Below are 21,322 nucleotides of genomic sequence, written 5' to 3' on the forward strand. Positions count from 1 at the left end.
TAATGATGGCATAGTTATATGTAATAAGTGCTTAATTATCAGTTTTGTATCCACCTGTTAGAATTCACACAGGTCACACTGGAGCTTTTAATCTTGTTCTTTTCCCTTTTCCCTTCATTAATTTACACAGAAGAGTTGCCTCTGGACACCAGGTGCTCTAATTTAACCCAAGCATATTGTGTTCCCTTGACTGCTATTAAGGGATTTTTCCCCCCTCACTCAGTACCAGGTCTTTAGAAGTTGGTTAGCTTGACTGAGGACCTTTGAGTGCTCTCAGCATAAGCAATTTTAATTAACAGTTAAGTTACTATAAAATACATTATTTGTAAACTAGGACTTTATATGTATATAAAAAACGTCATGGAGTAGTTGTCAGGAATGATTAGATTCAAAGAAATTTTTCAGACAGCCCAATTTCCACCAGTTACATTTAAATTTCCTATATCCTTACTTCATATTTTAGAACATGCTATACATTTTATTTTATTGTGAAGAACTGTGTGGAAAACATGTAAAGGAGTAGGAACATGTACTCAGTAAACAGATGTCAAAACTAATCTGGATTTGGATCAGCTTACTGTTTTGCCATTATTAGTATCACAAAAGGTTCATAAGGGAAATGGAAGGAAGACGGGTATTGAAGGAGGAGAAATTAAAGAACTAGGTTTGCAAATTGATGTTGTAGTGGGACATAGAACCCACTGTTTCTTTTCTAGGTCTGCATATGGAAATGCCTCTAAAATACCACCCTTTTTAAAAAGGGAGTTTTTCATATTTATTATGAGTATGATTTAGCAATTATTAGTTGATCTGTACTGTGTGCTAAATAGTATGCTATGGGCTTCAGGTTTAGGAATAAATGGAGCACCTCCCCTAATCCTCAGGGAACAGAGCTCAGTAAAAGAGACAGGTGAGCATGGCTTGCTTCATTCTAGGATAGCAGTGGATCGGCTGCCTTAGTGGGATATAGTTTTTTGAATCTCTCCAGGGGGCTCAGAAAAAAAAAGCACATGAAGATGTAAAGGAAATGTGAAAAGCCAGTTTCCTCTTCTGAATTATCAGTCATTGTTTTTCTGGCATTAGCACATTCTCATAGTTTGAAGAATTCATCAGAGTTCAAGGGTTTCAATATACTAGGCACTATTTTGAGGGGGGGAAGAGCAGAAGGAAGAGGAGGAGGAGGAGGAGGAGGAGGAGGAGGAGGAGGAGGAGGAGGAGGAGGAGGAGGAGGAGGAGGAGAGAGAGAGAGAGAGAGAGAGAGAGAGAGAGAGAGAGAGAGAGAGAGAGAGAGAGAGAGATCAGTGACCTCAGAGAGTTCATGTTCTGATAGGGTGATGTATGGAAACATAAGGTGGCATTGTGAAAAGAAGTAGCAAACAAGAAAATTTCGAGTCATGGTGAACTTGCTTTGACAACTCTCTCCAGAATGTTAGATACTTTGTTATTTCAGAGGTCTTAAACATAGCAAAGATATTGTTCCCCACACAAGGACTTCACTTTGTGTGGCCTGTAAGCTAACAATGCTTGCCTTATGTTTTATATTTTTACTTTATTAGTTTTGTGTGTGTGTTGGTGTGTATGATGTGTGAGTGCAGGTAGGAATGCACACATGCTGAGGTCACATGACACTTCAAGAGTTTATTTTCTCCTTCAACTTACTATGGTTTCTCTAGGGTCCAGCTCAGGTCACCAGACTTGCATGCCAAGTACCTTTCCCTGCAGAGTCACTTCACTGGCCCCATGCTTTTTGTTGTAAATGGTTTAAGAGCAGACTGTTTGAAAGCACATAGAAATTACATGAATTTCATTATCTACATACATAGAAATGCAATATCTATGGGATTTTGTTGAATGCAGCTATGTCTCTTTTTAATTCTTATTTTGTGTCTTTTTGTACTATAGCAAATATATTTCTGATTTAGGCTAGCCTGATCTATATAGAAAATTCAAGGCTGAGCTGGGATACACAGGCCCTGTTTCAAAAACTTAAAACCAATTAACTGAAATGGAAATAAAATAAAAAGCAAACCCAGAAAAGAATAAAAAGAAAGATAGAGACTATTTAGTGAGCAAAAATTGAAACACTACCTTGCACTGGTATATTTCAGAAAAACTTTGTAACCTTAGGACTGGTGCACTGGTCTTTTCATTTGTCCTCGTCACTTGGGAAATAGTATATATAAAAATAAATGTGTGTGTGAATTTATTTGTGAGTATATATATATATATACATCTGATTTTAAACTATGAATATATATATATATATATATATGATAATGTTATGTATGCACTTTATAAGCTGAAGGCATAGTCAAAATTGAGAAAACCTTAAATGAATGAGATTTTCCAGTAAAATTTATTTCTTCAGACAAAAGCCTTTGCTTTCATGATTGTTTTTATTGGGTGCTGCCAAATATTCCATGTTTTTTTTTTTTACGTCTTGCTTTAAAGCAAGCAATAATTAGAATACTTCTAAGTTCATTTTATATTGATATTTGGCTTGATATGTCACAATCAAAACCAAAAGCTGGCAAAGAAGCCTAAGTTCAGGGCTGAGGAGATGGCTCAGCGGTTATTAGCACACGGTGCCTTTCCTGAGGACTTGGTTTCAATTCCTAGCACCTACTTGATAGTTTACAGCAATATGTAACTCCTTTCTCATGGGACCTGACATCCTCTTCTGATGTCTGAAGACACCAGGCACACAAGTTGTACACACACATACATGCAGCAAAACCCTCACATGCTTAAAATACATAAAACAGAAAGCAAGTCCAAATGGAATAAGTAGGTAGTTAGCAGAAACTATATCAGAGCATTGACTTTTACCAGTCCAGTCCATTCATCAGTCTTCACCAGGACAAGCATATTCTCTTCCCCTTTGATGACAACCAGTTGTGCAATGAGTATGGCCTGTTACATTTTAATGTTTTTACGTTAATGGATTCAAATGTGTCTTAATGAGGGAGTGTTTAATTAATGCTATTAGAGACATAGACTCTTTGTGCTTTCTCTTCTATATAATTCACGTGTAGGTCATCATCCTCTTGGCTGTCTACTCCAGACAGTGTGTAGCCCTGAGAAGAAAGAATTACCAGTGATTTCAGCAGAACACTGATAGGAAGTTGAGTCAGCTGATATGTGTCATTCTACATGGGGTTCTTTGAAAAGAAGTTACTTTCTAACTAAAAGTTTTTTAACACTTTTTTTGTTAAACTAAAAAAGAAATGTCTACACTATCCTTTAAAATACTTTATGTTGCAATAAACAGAGGTGTGTTTTTAGAGAGAAAACACATTCTTCCTTTATAAAATGTATTTTCAAGTATTCTTGCAAGCATAGCTAGTATGCTTTTCATTTGTGCCTCCTCCGTATTCTCCTAGCTTCCTTTTTATTAACCCTCCCAAGTTATATCAGTTCTTTTGTTCCTCAAGACACTTTCACATTTATTTTCATGTAAACACATACACGATCTTATATATTTATATAAATTCTCAGAACCACAAGTGAGGGGAAACATCCATTGGTCATTCTGATACTAGCTTGCATTGTTCAGTATGGTTAGACAGAAAATGTTTTCATGTTTGCTTCCTACCTCATTTCAAAATTATGTAAATATTTTACTGTATTTGCTTTTCACATATTTTTGAGATAGTCTCACTTTATATCTGAGACTAGTTGGGAACTCATCACGCACCCAAGGCTAGCCTTGAACTTGTGATCCTCCTTCTGCAGCTTCTAGAGTGCAAAGTTTATAGGTGTGAGCTATCATCCTAGCTGGTTTGATTTTTAATTATTTTTTCTTTTTTATAAAAAAAATAAAAGCTGACTTCTTTATTTTTATAGCACCCTGTGTACTTTTGATTAAAATACTTCCTAAAATGACTGTTTGAGTTTTCTATATGTAGGTGTATTCAGGAATTTTTCATAATTGTGTTTTTTTTTCCTGAAAGCATCTTATTAACTTCAGCCTTTATTTTAGCAATATGTTTTCCCTATTAAACTGTTCTCTTAGTGACTGAAAGAAAAATAGTGTATGTGTGTGTGTGTGTATGTATGTGTTGTAACAACTCTAAGTTCGTTTACAAAACAGCTGTGTTCACCCAGTTATATAGTGAACCTCCCACACTTGAGTTACTTTCTTAATACCTGCTTTCACACATTTTTTGTTTGTTTTTGCAATGATTTCTGTATGTCTTCTGCCAGTGTTTGATGATAAGGAAGGCATTTTATTTTTTGTTTTGCATTTATTATTTCGGCTGATGCTACCAAGTGTTTCCGAGCAGCTGTGGGACCTTTTGTTTCTTGCTATTAAAGAAAATTCTAAAGAGGCACATAAACATGTGCCATTAAGTTTATACACTATCACTAAGCCAGGGTAGAGATCATGTGATTCTAATTATTGTTGAGAAAATTGAAGATGCTGTCTTCATGCTCTGGTTGCTAGGATTTAAAATGGCCTGTTACTTTGAGGTAGAATTTTACTACCTTTGCCTAGTATTTTAATATATAATATGTACATAAAGTGAGGGTCATCATCAAGATTGATAATGTAACTATATTTCAAATGATTACTTTAATAATTTCTGTCTTGTAGAGACAGCTTATTGGACTTAGATTTTTTGTTATTTTTGCTATGTGATAACTGGATAAAAGACTCAGTTACAAATAAGAGATACAATAGTCACTTATCTTGTTCCCTTGTGCTTGTGCTATTGATATTATCCTATTATCTTCAAACTGTGTTGTCTTTATAGGAATCAGAGTTGTGTTTCCATTTTTTGAGTGTTTATTTGCTTAAAACTAGATAAAGTAATCAGTAAATATACCATACATTGACTGAAGTGTGTTGTAGTACACTGAAGCTGAATAAATATGCATTGTGAATATCTCACTGCTCTTTTAAGCCACTTCATGTACCATTCAAACTTACGGATCCAAGGAGGAATCTAGTATATATTCTCAGTTAAGTATTTAGTAAATGTTATTTCCTTTAATCCTTTCAATGATTGCTATTTTTCAACTCTAGTGGATCCTTTATGTGTTCTTTCTAGTCTAGAAACATTGGTTGAAGATTGTACTCACAATTAACAATTATTAAATAGTGAAAATACTAGTTATGTTTCTCTTTCTTTCTTTTATTGAGCTCTACATTTTCCTCTGCTCCCTTCCCTTCCTCTCTCCTCCATTTCAACCCTCTCCCATGGTCTCCATCCTCCCAATTTACTCGGGAGGTCATGTCTTTTACTACTTACCATGCAGATTAGATCTATGTATATCTCTCTGAGAATCCTCATTGTTGTGTAGGTTCTCTGGAATTGTGATTTGTAGGCTGTTTTTCTTTGCTTTATGTTTAAAAACCACTTATGAGTGAGTACATATAATAATTGTTTTTCTGGGTCTGGGTTACCTCACTCAATATGATATTTTCTAGCTCCATCCATTTGCCTGTAAATTTTTTTAAGGGTTAAGTATTATTTTATTTCATTTTTATGTGTGTGTTTCTGTGTGTGAATGCGTACAAGTGTGTGTGCCTACAGGGTGCCCATGGAGGTCAGAAGGGGCCATCAGATTTGGAGTTACAGGTCGTTGTTGAGTCGCCATCTGGGTGCTGGGAACTGGACTTGCCTGTAAATTTCAAGATGTCATTATTTTTTTCTGCTGTGTAGTACTCCATTGTGCAAATGTACCACATTTTCCATATCCATTCTTTGGTGGAGGGGCATTTAGGTGGTTTCCAGGTTTTGTCTATAACAAGCAATGCTGCTGTGAATATAGTTGAGCACGTGTCCTTTGTGGTACGATTGACCAGGGATAGTTATGTTTCCTTAACGTACATTATGCAGGACCTTGAAAAAAGAAATAGATGTGGAAGTTGTATGTCAAACTTAGTAATATTCACTTAATGTTATGCATTTGCCTCTGCCTTTACCCTCATTCTATATTCAGGAGTACTATCTTTCTACTTTATCCATTTGATTTTGTTTTTCTACTTGAGCTCGTATACATTATGTGGCTATAGTTTATATAGTTTAATAGAGTTACCCAGATCTTTTAAAAACTTGAGGCAGTTGATAAGTGCCAGCTTAACTGGCCACTAGTTAAATTACATTTAAAAAAATCTTTGGTATTTTCATTTGGTTTTAAGAAGTAAACATTATATTCTTTGTTTAAAGAAGTTAGAATTATGGAATGAAAAATAAAGTTTTTGGTATAGGAATACATATCTGAGAGGTTGAAGCAGAAGAATTATGCGTTCTAGGCTAGCCTGAGCCACACCCCAAAATCCTGTATCAATAAAACTGAATATAACCAAGCTCAAACTTACCACACAAACAACCTTGAAAATTATTTGTTTAAATAACATTATCAAGTTCCACAAATTTTAAAACACAAAGCATCAAAAATAATTATATTCATTGTTGATATTAGTGTGTTTTAGCCACTAAGGTGCCATTAAATAATATTCCATAAAGGTCCATATCTCTCTAGCCTAAGAGTTTGAGGTAGAGGAAGGAGAGAAAACCAAAGAGGGATGCAAAAGAATGCATGAAAGTGTAAATGAAGTAATAACCAGCTGGTACAGCTTTTAACCTTCTCATCTGGCTCAAGTTTTATAGAGTTACTTCTTTATCACTTTAGTGACACAGTGTTTGGGGTTATAGGTGTGGGCCAATGTTATGGCATGTGCTGCATAGGCATGAGACTCTGGGTTCAAGTCCCAGCACCAAAAGAAATAAAAACAAAACAATAAAAAATCAAACACTATTTGTGGGAGTAAAGGAATGTGTTTAGATATGTGAAAACAGGAAAGAAATGATGTTTACAATTATGGCTTAATTGAACGCTATTCTAAGTGGTCAGTTATTTAGACTTCAATATCATTTTAGCACTACATTCCTCATGTATTGTAGATACATTAAACAAACATGAAATATGCTTAAACTTGCTTTGTGTTTTGACTATTGAAAGAACTCTGTGTTTAGAAGTAGTTTTATATTCAATTATGTTGTTTAGAGTTAATATTGAGTTATGAGTATTGCTCTATTTAGTTTTATTATTGTATTATGAAGCTGGAGTTAATGATTTGAAAGTATCAAATGCATAATTAGTAGTATGTTTTTCATTTCTATAAGAATGAAATGAGTCATTATAGACTCTTGTGTTCATATGAATGCTACCCATTTCTAACCAATGTAGGCAGCTGATGATTCTGAGGCAACTTATAGTGTTTAAAGAAAAGTTTCCAAATATCACATGGGCTCAAAAAGTATTCGTTAAGGGCTTACTGTATTCCAAGGACCAGGATCTTGACTGGGATTACAGAGATAAGTAAGTTCTGACCTTCAGTAACCCTAGAGTTTTATGGTGATAGTTCTATGACAAAGTGTTAATTATAAATAAAATTGGTATGGAAGAACAAGAGGAAGGTTTCCATTTTAAAATGGGCCATTGCAGAAAATCTTATGGAAAGTTTAGTGGAAGAGTATAGTTTAAAGTATAAAAACTGACCAGATATGGATGGAGTGGGAGGCAGCAGCTCACAGAGGGAGAAGTGACAGAAGGAGAGACATCTTATAAAAAATGCTGGGGCGTATGAAACAACATAGTATGTGTAACAGTCACTGTGAACCTAGTATTAAAGCATAATGGGTTAAGTGAAAAGAAGTTTCCAAAATGAGCGTGGGCAATTGATAGCATTAGTGGGAGATATCATTCTTTGGGTACTGGTTAGTGTACACCAGGCTTGATATGTATGATCACACTCAATCTTGACAGCATTCTCTGAGGTGTATAATCTTATATTCCTCTTATTGTCTAGCCTGTTTTCTGACAATGCCTTGCTTTTCTGAGGACTTGATCACTGCAGTATGTGCCAATAAAAATCAAATGGAGGTACTAATGAGGAGCTGTCCCTGCAAGGAGGGATGACACTACCACCCTTTCAGTTATGTCCACAGGTTTACAAAATCCAGAACATTCTCACAGTTGCACAGTTGACTGTACTCGGGAGATATAGATTCATTGTAGCTACTTTTATATCAGACAAAAATTTCATCATAATGCTTTGAGGCAGTAGCCCAATATGAGGTGCTTAGCCAATGACACCATAAAATCCAAGGTCAAATGAATAGATGTATGTTATTTAAAGATGAAAGGGAAGCCTCAGAATATTTGGGGGTGATAGAGATAGATTGTAATCGATGTCACCTGAACACAAACTGAAGCTGGTGTATATATTTGAGCCTGAGAAAATGCAGACTTCAAAAAAACATTTACATGGGTTCTTAAATTAATTTCCTTTGATCCAGCTACCATCCTCTGTAGTTTGACAGTTAAGAGTATTTACTTGAAATGCTTCAGTATCTCATACTTTTGAGTGTAAGAATACATAATCTAGATTTTTAAAAGGTATATTAAGTATTAAGGGATAGTAGTTTGCTTCTCAATCAGGAGAGCTGCAACAACAGCCAGATGGCATTATAGGAATTGCTTACAGAGCTACATAGTGAAATATAGTCTGATTAAGGAGCTGTCGCCATTCCAGAACCAATTGGTCTGTCTAGGTAAAAAATATGTGGCTGCTGCCATCAGCTCCCTATCTACGTCATCTCTGTTGCCACCCATACCAGCAAGATGGATGGCTTGTTCATGGCCTATTTCTTCACATAGTTTATTTCTGAGTCTATACCTTTTATAAATGTGTTTCATTGGTGAAGACTAAGCCACATGTCTGTACTGAAATTATATATAAGGGAAGTAGACAAATGCGGTTTTTATGGAGTCATTGTTTTAAAGTGAAATTGACAATATGAGGATGCATTAAAATATAGAAAGCTTGTGTAAATGGTGCTGGGCATCCAAAAATGACAGATAACCTCTGGCATCTTTTAACTAGTCTCCTGGCCATTAGTCAGATTTTTCTCATTATTCATAACTCAAATCCAGACTAAATCTTTGCTGACCTATGTTTTTAAGGGATCTTATACATGACTCCATTATAATAACTTGTACCTATTAGATCATGAATTAGTTTTGTTTGTTTAGTCAACAAACTTAAATAACATATACTAAGGACCAGACATTGATTCATAAATAATAACATTTAATTTTTATTATAAAAGCAGTTTCTCAGCTTTTCAGTGTTAACTGTCTAGCACAGTACTTTATGTATAGTATATGTTAAATAAGTAAGTGATTCCAATTTTAAAAGAGTCTCTGTCCTTTGACTTTACTATATTTTCATTTTTTCCTGTCTATATTTCATATCCAAATCTATAAAGAAAACATTAACAAAAATTAAACTGTACACAAATGGGGATGCAATGAATGAGTTCTCTGCTAGCTATAATAGCAGGAATGGAATAGTTTATAAGAGTCAATAGTTTGTAGGAACAGACACAGGGATAAGAAGTGGCAGAAGGGGTATAACATGATCAAAGTGTATTTTATACGTGTGTGAAGTTTCATAATGAAGCACTTATATAGTTGATACAAGGTAATTTATGACTGTTTTTCTTTTCATAATACCCAGTACAGACATAGACACACAGCCAGATTTCCTCTTTCTTTTTCTTTTTCATATGCAGCAACTTTCTGAGAATTTTTTTTTGGTGTTATGTCTCCTGATAATTTGTCTATCACATTTGTTTTCCTTGGTGACAGTGGTCCTTGGGAAGCATGGACCAAGGGTAATTTGGTGTGTGTGTGAGTGTGTGTTATTGAGATAAATGAATGGCTCCTATAGGACTGTGTAATGCATATTTATTTTATGAACCAACAAAGTGTTCAGTAGCATAGTTTAAAAATATTATTTTCTTCTTCTCGCTGCCTGGGTAGAAATAATCATGTGAAATATACACAAAATTATGTTATATCAAGTATTAAATAATAGTGAACTATGCAAAAAATATTTGCTGTTAAATATTAATTGCATTAATCATTTTTGAAGCATTTAAGCAATAATTCATCCATTCTCACAGTAAATGTCCTTTCTAACAGGAGGATATGAACCTTAACGAAGAAAAGAAGGCCCCTTTACGAAACAAGGATTTTACCACCAAGCGTGAGATGGTTGTCCAGTATATTTCTGCTACTACCAAATCTGTAAGTAGATTCACTTCCCAGGCACCAAGAGAATGAGCTTATCTGTTTACTTAACAGTTAACAAACCTCAACTCTTTAAATTTTTGACTATGTACACTCATATTGTCAACTAAGGAAATGATATGTATGCACTTTTACATATTTTGCATATATATCTCTGTACTGACCTGTCCATTAGACACAAGAGATCCATTATTATAAACAAAAGACTAATATAGAAATCTCTTGACAGAATCCAGTGAATTTGAGGGCAGAGGTTTTATGCTGTTGCTAAAAATTGGCAGTGTTTGCTGGTATTCCACCTACTACACACATTGTTACATGAAAATTTCAGATTTTGAGGGAGAAAACACAAACAGCACTGCCACCTTTAATTAAGCTTACATTTAATTATGTAATTTTTAGGAATGTTTTTCATATTTTGCTTTGATGTTTTGAGTGCAAACTGTAAGCTGGTTCATAATTGGTGTGATAAAGCTCACCTTAATATAAAGGAAAGCACATACCAGGAACTTTAATCAAGTCTGTATGAATTTCAAAACCTAAACATATGTTTCATTGAAAGAATTTGATATCAGAAAGAAAAACTTACAACTTTAATAGAATTTTTTTTTCTTGTTACCCTTCTAGGGCTCTTTGAAAAGTAGCCTTCAGATTTGAATTTTTTGTAGGAAAAATTGTATTTTTGATATGACAAAATGTATCTCTTGTGTTTTTGAAATGAACTTTACATGTTCAGATTCCATAAAATCATTGTATGCATGTGTGTATACACACATATTCATACATACACATATGTAATTTATATGTAGGTGTATGAGTATATTATATATCTGTATCTGTACACATACCTTTAAAACAAAGTATTTTCAATTTAAAACATTGACCACTGAAGAAAACGTCCTTCATTGTAAAAGTATATTCTAACAATATTTGGCTATGTCATTCATACTTTTTAGTACACTAATTCTAGTAGCAACTACTGAATTTTGTAATTGTATTGATTCTATATTGTACTTTTGGCAAGCTAAATCTGAATGCTGAACTATTTAAACATAATGCATTTCAGCTCTGCCAGAGCAGAGCAACAGCATGTTTTTTAATTAGGCTCTGGTATCCAAGGGCAGAAATATGTTTCAAGTGATAAGGAAAATTTGCCATGAGCATCATTTTCAATAGAATTAGGTGATGCATAGGGTTTTTACTTTGAAATTCTGATGAATCTTTTCTCATTTTTGCACTCAAGTTATTGTTACCAGTAAAATGCTTTAGGAAATGCAGGGCATATATATTCAGTGTTGTTTTGCAAATGCTTAAAGGCAAGTATACTAGCAAATCTATATAACTAGATCTGAGTACAAAGTGGAGATAATATATGACTAATCATTTGGTGTTTTAATGATAGAATTTGTTAGTGTCTCTGGCTCATTTGTTGGTGTTGTTTGAGTAAGTGGGACTGACTATAATGAAGATTATATGATGTTCTCATTCCGTGACCTTTGGATAATTACTCATTATCTGTGCGCAGCATAGCTTAATTTATGTTTATATGGTGTTCTCTTCAACCCACCAAAGAAATGTACACTTTGAATTATTATACTTATTTTCATATTGAAATCAAAAACCACTGGCAGAGGCTCTAGCTTAGCATGAAGTGCACCTGTCTAACCTATTAAGGCTCTGGATTCCATCTAACACTGGAGAGAGATTGGGAGGAGGAAATGCAGAAAGGTGGAGGAAGGGAAGAAGCTAGATAACAGCTTATTTTAACTGCTTAATTCAAATGATAGAAATGGAGTATTTCTTATAAGACATGAAATTTTCCATTTTAAGTAGCCATGAAATTAGTACTACTGATTGGATGGCCCTTATTTGTCTCCTTCAGCATACTTGTTACTCTTCTTTCTTTCACAAGAATTCCAAGATTATATTTTTTTGCTATTATTTTTCTTGGGCCAAATATTTTGATGGAAGAGTGCTTGTTGACAAAGAGTGTTTTGAAGTTTTCTCACCTTGGAGAGACATTAATTAGTACTGTTTTCTGTCATTAAAACTATGAAAATTGTTTATGTAATTTCTCTTTAAAGATAAGAGGGATGCCATTCAATAAATAACAACATTCAGTACGAAATAATGCTTGTACCTGTTCATTATTGTGACAGTCAATTTTGCACCAATTATCTCTGAATGTGTGACTGTTGGTGTGTGTGGAGCTTAAGTTCCTGCCCTGCTATCTGGCTTTCATTAGGTGTTAAATATGCTTTGCCTGCCTTGTGCATTTTTACTCTTTTTAATTATATTCATATACCCATTAAAGATATTTCCTCATTTAATGCAGAAATGATGATACCTATCATGTTATAAAAAGGCTTTGTAGGTAATCAATGATATCATCTGAATGCAGAGCCAGTGTTAAAGTGAAAAAAATGTTCCATAGTTACATGTAAGATATGGGAGGACTACAGTTAATTTTTTATGTAAAATTTGTTTTCCCTTTTAAAGAACTGCATTGTTCTTTTATATGGAATTTTAACAATGAAAAAATGAGCTCAGTGTGGAATAGCCATCGTGTTCCTGGGAAAGGGAACTAAAAGATGATGAAGCAACACACAGACATGTGTCAGAACCTGTTTCTAAAACAAACAAGTCTGGTATTACATCATTAATTTCGTTACAATAAGAGTATATTAAGGAAACCACAAGTTGATGTTATAAAACTATTGTTTGGTCATCCCCACACACTTAATGTAAAGTCTTATAGTAGACACTTTTGTGTACTAAAGTAATAGTAGATTGAGTAACTCAGTGATGAGAGTGAACTTTAAATAGGTATGCGGAGAACCTAGTGTGCTTTTATTGCTCTGGGAGCCAAATGCATGTTATTGTAGGTGGTGCGGTTCTAGGCCTGACCTAAGGGAGTTGGCCTGTATGGATTATATAGTTACAAACAACAAAGAAGATTGTATGGTTTTTAAGTGCCATTGCAGAACTGGCAAACAAGCTGTTGGCATTGTTAAAGCTGCCCTACTGATTTATAACCCAGAAAGAGGCACATAGTGCTGGGGATTTAGAGAAGATCTTGAATACAACTAACAACATATGTAGACACATTCATGAGGAAACATTATTTACTAGGGTCCTAATGTTAGTGAACTTCATGCCATTGTCCTTGTAATAATATTAAGGAAGTAGTTTACTTCTAATTTTAATTACTATTTATGAAATTCAGATTCTAGAACATGTTAGGTTACACATTTGACAACATGTGAGGCATTGAGAGGGATAATTGTTGCAAAAAACTCTTCAATAGTACATAATCCAAAATCATTACATCAATTTTATCTATAGGTTTGTAGACTTAACCAATAAAGCATTTAGTTGAAAGTTGTAGTACACATGCAAATACATCTGCATTTATTATGGCTGTGTTGTCGCCATCATCAGATACTTTCCCTCGGGTCCTTTTCTTCCGTGGGCCGGGTAACATGAAACGGTTGAACCCAGATATGACCAAACTATTTTCTTCTTGCTTCTCTTGACTAATCAATCAAATATCTTTCTGTATGTGCTTTAGCTAAATTAAATCATTTTGCAGTCCAAATGAATTATTCAAAAAGGCCTTCAGTGGGCTGCATTTTAGTTATTTCACTGATTATGAACCTGTCTTAATTGTTAACACAGACTCTCATTCTTTTTTTTTTTTTTTTGTCTCTTGTCTGTGCTAAAGAAACAAGGGACAAATATAACCTCTGTCTTTTTCGGTTGGAGGAAATAACTTAGGTCAACAACATATCTTCCATTTCAGATGACTGTTAGTGGCACCAAAGAAGCTTTTATTCATCTAAATAATCACTGACTTAATTTTTAAGGAACTTGCTTTGCGGTTTGGAGACTTGTGGATTTCTCTGAAATAATTTACTTGGAAGCACCATTATCTTTTTGTATCTTGTAATATCTTAGATGAAGATACTTACTTAACTTTCAATTAAATTTGGTGTTTGTTTTAAAAGCACTACTTGAAAAATATAACATACATTGATAATAAATGTTCTCACATCAATGGTTTTGAATAGTAAATTTGCTCTATTGGTACACTGCTTGATATTCAAGTATGGGAATCTGATAACAGTGATTTGGCTTACATTTGGATTTTGGCATAAGATTATGTTTGTGTTGGAGTTTCTTCTTGTTTTTTTTAAACACAATCCTAGAAATTGTCTCATCTCTTCAAATTTCTGACTCTTTCCTTGCATTTTTATGGATAAATTACATTGTTTGTTTTCATGTCATATAGAAAACTCTGATTTCATACTTGGAGCAATAGGATGACCTAGAAAAGAACAAATTTGTCTTATAATTTAAAAGTATAAGTTAAAATGATATTAAGCATTTTAAATTTATAACAATATAAAATATTCAGCTTTCAAATAAAGTTGATTTCTAAACTTGATGCATGACTTTAAATCAACATTTGTACTTTAAAATAACTTATTCTGACCATAACACTATATTTTCCATAGCTAGGAAAGAAAACGAGCAATATTTGGAATAAATTTTCCACTAATAATTTCTTTGAGGGGCTATGAATGGGGTAATAATTGAGTGTATATTGCTATTACATTTTATATTTAGACTTTTAATGCATGTAAAACCCCTTAGAGTACCGATTTTTAAAAATTCCAAATCATTATTTATACCTATGAGTAGACTATATGTTTTTAAATGGCACACATTAATATTGGTATTTTTTTCACCTCAAGATCTAAAGCATTAAATGTGTTGCTAGAGTAGGCCATTGACTAATTTACTAAACACTTAACTTCTGTCAAAGCTTCTAATTACTAATATTATTGCTGTTTGTTTTTTTTCACACCATAACCATTCTCTGTTGACCACTGCATGCAGATAGTTGGAAGTAAAGTTATGGTAAGTACAAAAGATGTATTTTTACCCTTAGTACTAAATCTTTGTTTTGGGGATTTGTGTTTTTTGCATGTAATAATTAATTTTTGATTTTCCCAAAGTGTTAAGCTAAATATTACAATCAATTAATTAAAATTTAGCTAAGTTAAGTACTTTCTTAAAGTTTTAGGATATCTTTTAAAAATAGAGTGAGTATACCTGGGTTTTCTTGAAGGTTTTCTTTTTTTCCTTGGAAAATTACATGTCTGCCATTTTAGATAACTTGGGTGAAGTTGAAATTGTGTGTTGTATGTTGTTTATTATTAGAGCATGTAGGGGTATTTCTCAAGTATGGTCTTCTGTTTACACAAATTCTTATAATGATGTCTTACACACACACACACACACACACACACACACACACACACCAAACCAGTTAGGAGACCTGAAGAGCTGTTTTTGTTGGATCGTATATATTGGCTCTGACTTTTTATGAGTAATGTTTCCCTGGACTTCACATATTAAGTAGATATGTTAAAATTATCAGTTTATGTTTTAAGTCTTTTGGTGCTACCATTTAAGGGTTTTGTACTTAAAGTATTGCAGTTACAATATACCTCTTAACAATCCAGAAATTACCCGTATCATATTTCAGAGTTGTTTGTAATTACTTTGTCTTCTTGAATGTATATCATATCTTTGGAGAATAGAGTATGAAGCATCTTTAAAAATCACAGAATAATGATGCATTTAGCCTAGTGGATGTGTTTAACATTTACTTTGCTTTAAAAGTTCCTTATTTATTCCCTCCTTTCCTCTCTCTCCATGGGAGATGTTGCATTTATCTGTGTGTATATGTGTACATGTGCCATGGCACATGTGTAAAGGCCAAAGGACAACTCCACAAATCAGTTTTCTCCTTTCACCATGGGATATAACTCAGGTTGTCAGGCCACTCAGCAGACTTTCTGATCTTATGCCTCCATTTTAAAAAGTCGTTTTTGGCTCTGCTCCTGTCTTTATCCTGACAGGAACCCTTGACAGTTCCTAATGACATTTTTTTTTTCTGGAATCAAGCACACACTAGCTTTTAACTGGACTACTCTTTCTTCTTTGGTGGCCCAGCAAGTATCTAAGTTCCATTGAAACTTTCATTGTTGCAGGAAGAAGCTGTCCCATGTAAGTCCTTCCGTCCACTAGCATCATGTTTTTAACATTTTAGAATAAAGCTCTTGCTTGCTTCTTTTGCCAATCAACGCAGCTTTTGCTTTCAAGAAACTATCTCTCAAGGGAAAGAAGATAGATGACAACAGTCAGGTGTACAGAACAGAAAGGGATCCCAAAGAAGCTGTATTGCCATGGCAAAGGCAGAGGCTGTGCATGAGTCCTAGAGTGTTCTGAAAGGTGATGTTTTGAGATACGTGCTATGATTAGATCCAGAGTATGTCTTTCTTCATGGCCATTTTCTGATCTTGCATCTGCTTCTCACATTTGTGCTATCAGCTTCTGCTGCAAAGAGAGTAAAATGTAGGAATCCCTTCTACAGGAAATGAGGAAGGTGTAATTTAAAGTAGAGGTAGGAGGGATGCATTATGGTAATTTTATCGTCCTAATTTTACTTTATTTTATTTTTTATGTTGCAGCTAAAGAGAGAGACGAAACAATATATAAAATCCTTCCAGTTAAAAGACAACTTCAAAGGGTTTATGTGTCATGGGCTCACTAATCTTCAAAAGGTGGGAGGAGTATTTTTGCTGGTAAATAGGCAGGTAGAAATTTCGTAGAGACGCTATAGACAGTAGATTTCTCAAATCACCAAATTAAGTATTGTGGTTACTTAGAGATTTTAACATTAATTTAAACATGAGTCCTGGAAGAGCCAGAATGAAATTGGAAAGATGGGATATACAATGAAGTAGGTCTGCATGGCCTTTTTTTTTTTTTCATTCTCTAACACTGGTTGCAAGCTGAAATAGTAGGCCCTGCTGCTGAATTTTTTGTTTTTACCATTGCTGTTGCTTTTCTATTTGCTTTAAAAAGCAAACCTGAAAGTTGTCTGATATTGGGACATAGCTACAACTTCATCTCTAGGTCATACTGATTCTAGCTTTGTGACTATTCTGCTTGTACTCACTTCACAGCTTTTGTATGAAGCCTTTCTTTATTCTGATTCCCCAAACCATATCCCATTTCCACTTGATACTTTATTGGAATTCCTGTAGCTCTTTCTTTTACACATGTTTTTCCTTTCTATTTGGTAATTCCTAGCACTTTATATATTCACTAAGGGATTTTTAAAAATGACATCCCTATTTTACTTTATAGTAATTAGCATACTTGAAGAGTAGCCTCTAGCCTTTATAATCGTTTGGGTTTGTATTTCTGTGTCTGTAGGACAGAGTCTATAGTTGGTGAAAGTCATATATTCGTAAACAAATGGGTTCGATTTCAGACTATGTTGCATAGGGCCTGTATGACCTTAAGTAATTTATAGGTATATATGAGCCTCTGACTTCCCATTGTGAAATGAAAATACCAAGTTCAGGATAGGTTTCAGTGGGCTATTTGTATTTACTATATTCAAAATAGAAATAAACATGTCAATCATATGTCCAGTTTATCCTTTTATTAACTATAATAGTTATCTAAACATTATTTGAAAAATATAAAGCACAGCAATTACATTGTAAACTGAAATTAAGACCATGAAGTATCTTTTTTGCATACAAAATATATGCTATTTGTAGGTTTAAAAGTAGAAGAGCAATTATTTCTGGATCAAGAATAGTGAGAAGGCTGAACAGTTATGGTGTATGCCTTTAATGCCAGTACTTGAGAGGCAGAAGCAGGTGGATATCTATGAATTTGAGGCCGCGCTGGTATATACAGATTGAGTTCCAGGACAGCCAGGACTGTTAATACAGTGAAACCCAGTTGGGGGAAATTCCCCCCTCCAAAAAAAGAAAAAGGTTGAAAGGATTTTGCTGAATGTTAGAAGAAGACTTCATCTCTTTATTGGAAGCCAGGTGTTACTTGCTGTGAGTTATTGCTGGGCTTTGAGAAAAAAGTAAAACAACATAAGCAACATCAACAAAAACAATAGAAACATCCTTTGAGGTCACAAGTTACTACTGACACGTTTATTTTAAAGGGTCACTAAAATAGATGACGATTTTCTATAAATTCTTTCTATGAGGTGAAAAGATGAAAGTTGTCGAGAAGTTGGAGTAAGATAGAAGTGGGACTGAATGATGACTTTGGGGGCTTCTAGTTCTAAATAAATATGGTCAGACTTTGTGAACCAAAATAGTTTTTATTGCATAGTAAAATATCTTACAAAGCATATTTAGAAAACAGTTAAAATGACTGACTTTATTTTATTGCAAGCCAGGAATAGTTTATCCATATACATAAAAGTAAGCATTCTTACATAGAGCAAAAAAAAAAAAAAGGAACAATTGACCTGATTATACAATGATACATTAAAAATATAAATATAATGATTAAACTTCATAGAGTTAAACATAAGGCAATTAAATATAAGTAGTTCAGTGTCTAGGGCAAAATGGGCACTTTAGGAATGTTAGTTTTACCTCTGAAAAGACCAGAATTTAAATAGCTGACTTATGGCTAGACATGCTGATGAAGGCGTTCAGCTTCAGAACATACGAGACAGAAGCAGGTGAATCTCTGAGTGCAAGGCTGGCCTGGTCTATATATTAGGCTCCAGGCCAGCCTGGGCTACATAATAAGACCCTATATCAGAAAAAATAAATCAATAATTTAACATGCATTCATTCTCTCAGTGTGGTGACAGGGTCTCATGTATCCAAGGCTGGCCTCGTATTCCTCATCTTCCTTCAATAACCTTTACATACTGCCATTACAAGCATATCCTGCCACACCCAAATCCTTTATTTTTTCAACCCAGAGTGACAGGTATCTGTTATATACCAGGCAATATTTTTGGAATTATTATAGGAGCCCCTGACCATAATGCCTGACTTTGCATTCTAATACACACCCGTATTCAGAAAAAAAGGACATAAAATACGTGAAACAAGAAGAATGAATTTCTTTTCCCGCTTATGCTAAAATTGGTGGGAGAGACCAAGTCTCATTCTGTCTCCACCTTTCCCATAGCAGTGTTATTATTTAGAGAAAAGATGAAACAAAAGCCTAGAAATGTGTGTATAGACCTTGGCCTTCTGGCTCCATTTAGGGAAATGGCAAGTCAGCGTTTCTCGTGAATGAACCATTCCCACTCTTCCTTGGCAGGACCTGTAAAAAGCTAGAGCTAAGAACCACAATTTAAATATACAGGTCCTAATTTCTAGGACTCCTTGTACTGTTAGCATGATAAACTATGCAGGTTGTACTCACGGAGCTAACATTTTAGTTGGGGAAACATACAGTAAGACACATATCAAATATTATGACAGGTCTTGGCAAGTGCTATGAAGGAAAAAATGTAAAAAAAAAGAAAGATGAGAAAGCACAGTGATCAGGGATGTCCTGTTTTAAATAGGCAAGCTATGTAAGCAAGTGAGAATTCAGGGGAAATGGAGAGAGCCATGCAGATATCTACAGAAGAGCTTTGCAGTCTGACATAATGCCAAGTGCAAAGGCCTCGAGGCAGAAATGTTCACGGAGTGTTTGAGGAATAGAACGGAGGGCACTATGGGTAGGTAGCATGGGATGGGCAAAGGACCGGAATGGGTATTTATTAACAATGCAAAGAGCTAGTTCAAATGGATGAAAATACATTTAGACATAGCTAGTTGTCCCCAAACTTGGAAAGGAACGCTGCGGTCATTGTAGGAGAGCTGTATGAATAGTCATTGGAGAGTCCTGGGTGTTTTTGAGACTTAGAATGACAGAATTAGAGGCTTCTGCTGGAGAGGACTCACAGTAGTAGACTTTGCAGAGGTTAGAGACCGAGGACAGAGAGCTCAAGTAAGTGGTTTCTGCAGTGGTATCGTGAATGAGTTGGAATGTTTTTAGTAGGAACTAAATGGAGGGTATAGAGGAGAGAGTAAGGAAGGCTGGATATGAACTATATCAGCCTCAGCAAATGAATATAAAGGGCAGAAGAGATGTGTGCCGCAATAATGACTGGAAGTTCAAGCGTTACTGATTAAAATGACTCGAACATTCATACAGAAGTCAAGAGCAAGACCAAGTTCGGAGTTCAAGATGATGAGTTCAGTTAGATACGTAAATCAAGGAGAAATAGCTAAGATCACAAAAGCAGAAGTAAAGTCTGACCATGCAAGGACATTTTTTAGTTTTTAAGCATTAACAGAGTGATTTTTAAAATGGGGCTCACTGTTGCAGATTCTGGCTTTTACTATTTAAAATATACTTTCTGTACCTTTCTGATGAGAAAAGATCAGTTATCATTTGAATTTCGTTCACTGGCTCATAAACTGTAGCCCAACTGTCTTTTTTAAGTCAGGAGTACTGTGTGTATGTCTCAGTGACTTGTTGGATTAGCATAGAGAACAGCAACATACATTTTGCAATCTGGAGTATTGTCTTTCAGATAGGCAATCTTAAATGTTTAAAAGCTCTTGCTTTTTATATTTTGTAATCTTTATAAATAATTTCAGTCCAAAGGACAGGCTCATCATAGTGAAGGCTCAATACAAGTGTCACTTTTGCCCATAATCAGGATGTGAGAATTGTTTTCATTAATTGAGTGATTTACGGGGTTTTGTTCCAAAATAGAGCTTAGTGGGTTTCTAGGATCAGGATGATAAAGAAAGTAATGCAGAAGTAGCCATAGGAATTCAAGGACAAAGCTGAAAGTACAGTGTGAGACCCTGTCAATAGAACAAGAGACTGAGTGATTGTTTTATGGACAGGTTCTAAGGAAGTTCAAATGTTCTTGCTATGCACCTGGATGTAAACCATCTATTACTAGTAGTATCCGTCAAATACCACTAAGCATGGCAGTTTGTGAACTGTTGAGCTGCTATTCTATTATAAGGTGAATTTTTGCTAGATTATTAACAGGGTCACACCTTAATGATTACTTCATGTTGAAATTATACTTGTGTCATACCAATTATTTGAATCTATCCTGTGAAGAACAGTTAAATCTTTCTTTCTCTCGTTTTCCCTTTCTATAATTAGGTAGTCCAGAAGGGGGAGACAAAACACTGATTATTGGAGTTTAAAGTAGTTACTTCATGATGATAAAACATTGCTTTCTTATACTCCAAGTTGATTGTGTTTTTCTAATGGATTTAGACATTGTAGAATAGTTGCTACTGTAAAAGATTTAGTTTTGATGGTGGTAACAATCTTA

At 34.5% G+C, this 21,322-nt stretch overlaps 1 protein-coding gene across 3 annotated transcripts in view; it reads left to right on the forward strand.

Annotated features, from left to right (window-relative positions):
* The window catches only part of Diaph2 (diaphanous related formin 2), a 736,918-nt gene that overhangs the window by 60,292 nt on the left and 655,304 nt on the right, over positions 1 to 21,322 (forward strand). For 2 of the 3 annotated variants that reach the window (XM_075958584.1, XM_075958587.1), the window contains exons 4-5: positions 10,003 to 10,107; positions 15,013 to 15,033. In XM_075958584.1, coding sequence (XP_075814699.1) covers positions 10,003 to 10,107; positions 15,013 to 15,033 — 126 coding nt within the window. The remainder of the gene's footprint in view (positions 1 to 10,002; positions 10,108 to 15,012; positions 15,034 to 21,322) is intronic. The other variant, XM_075958586.1, reaches the window with a different exon arrangement.

Source organism: Microtus pennsylvanicus, chromosome X (genome assembly GCF_037038515.1).
Source record: "Microtus pennsylvanicus isolate mMicPen1 chromosome X, mMicPen1.hap1, whole genome shotgun sequence".
Classification (NCBI taxonomy): domain Eukaryota; kingdom Metazoa; phylum Chordata; class Mammalia; order Rodentia; family Cricetidae; genus Microtus; species Microtus pennsylvanicus.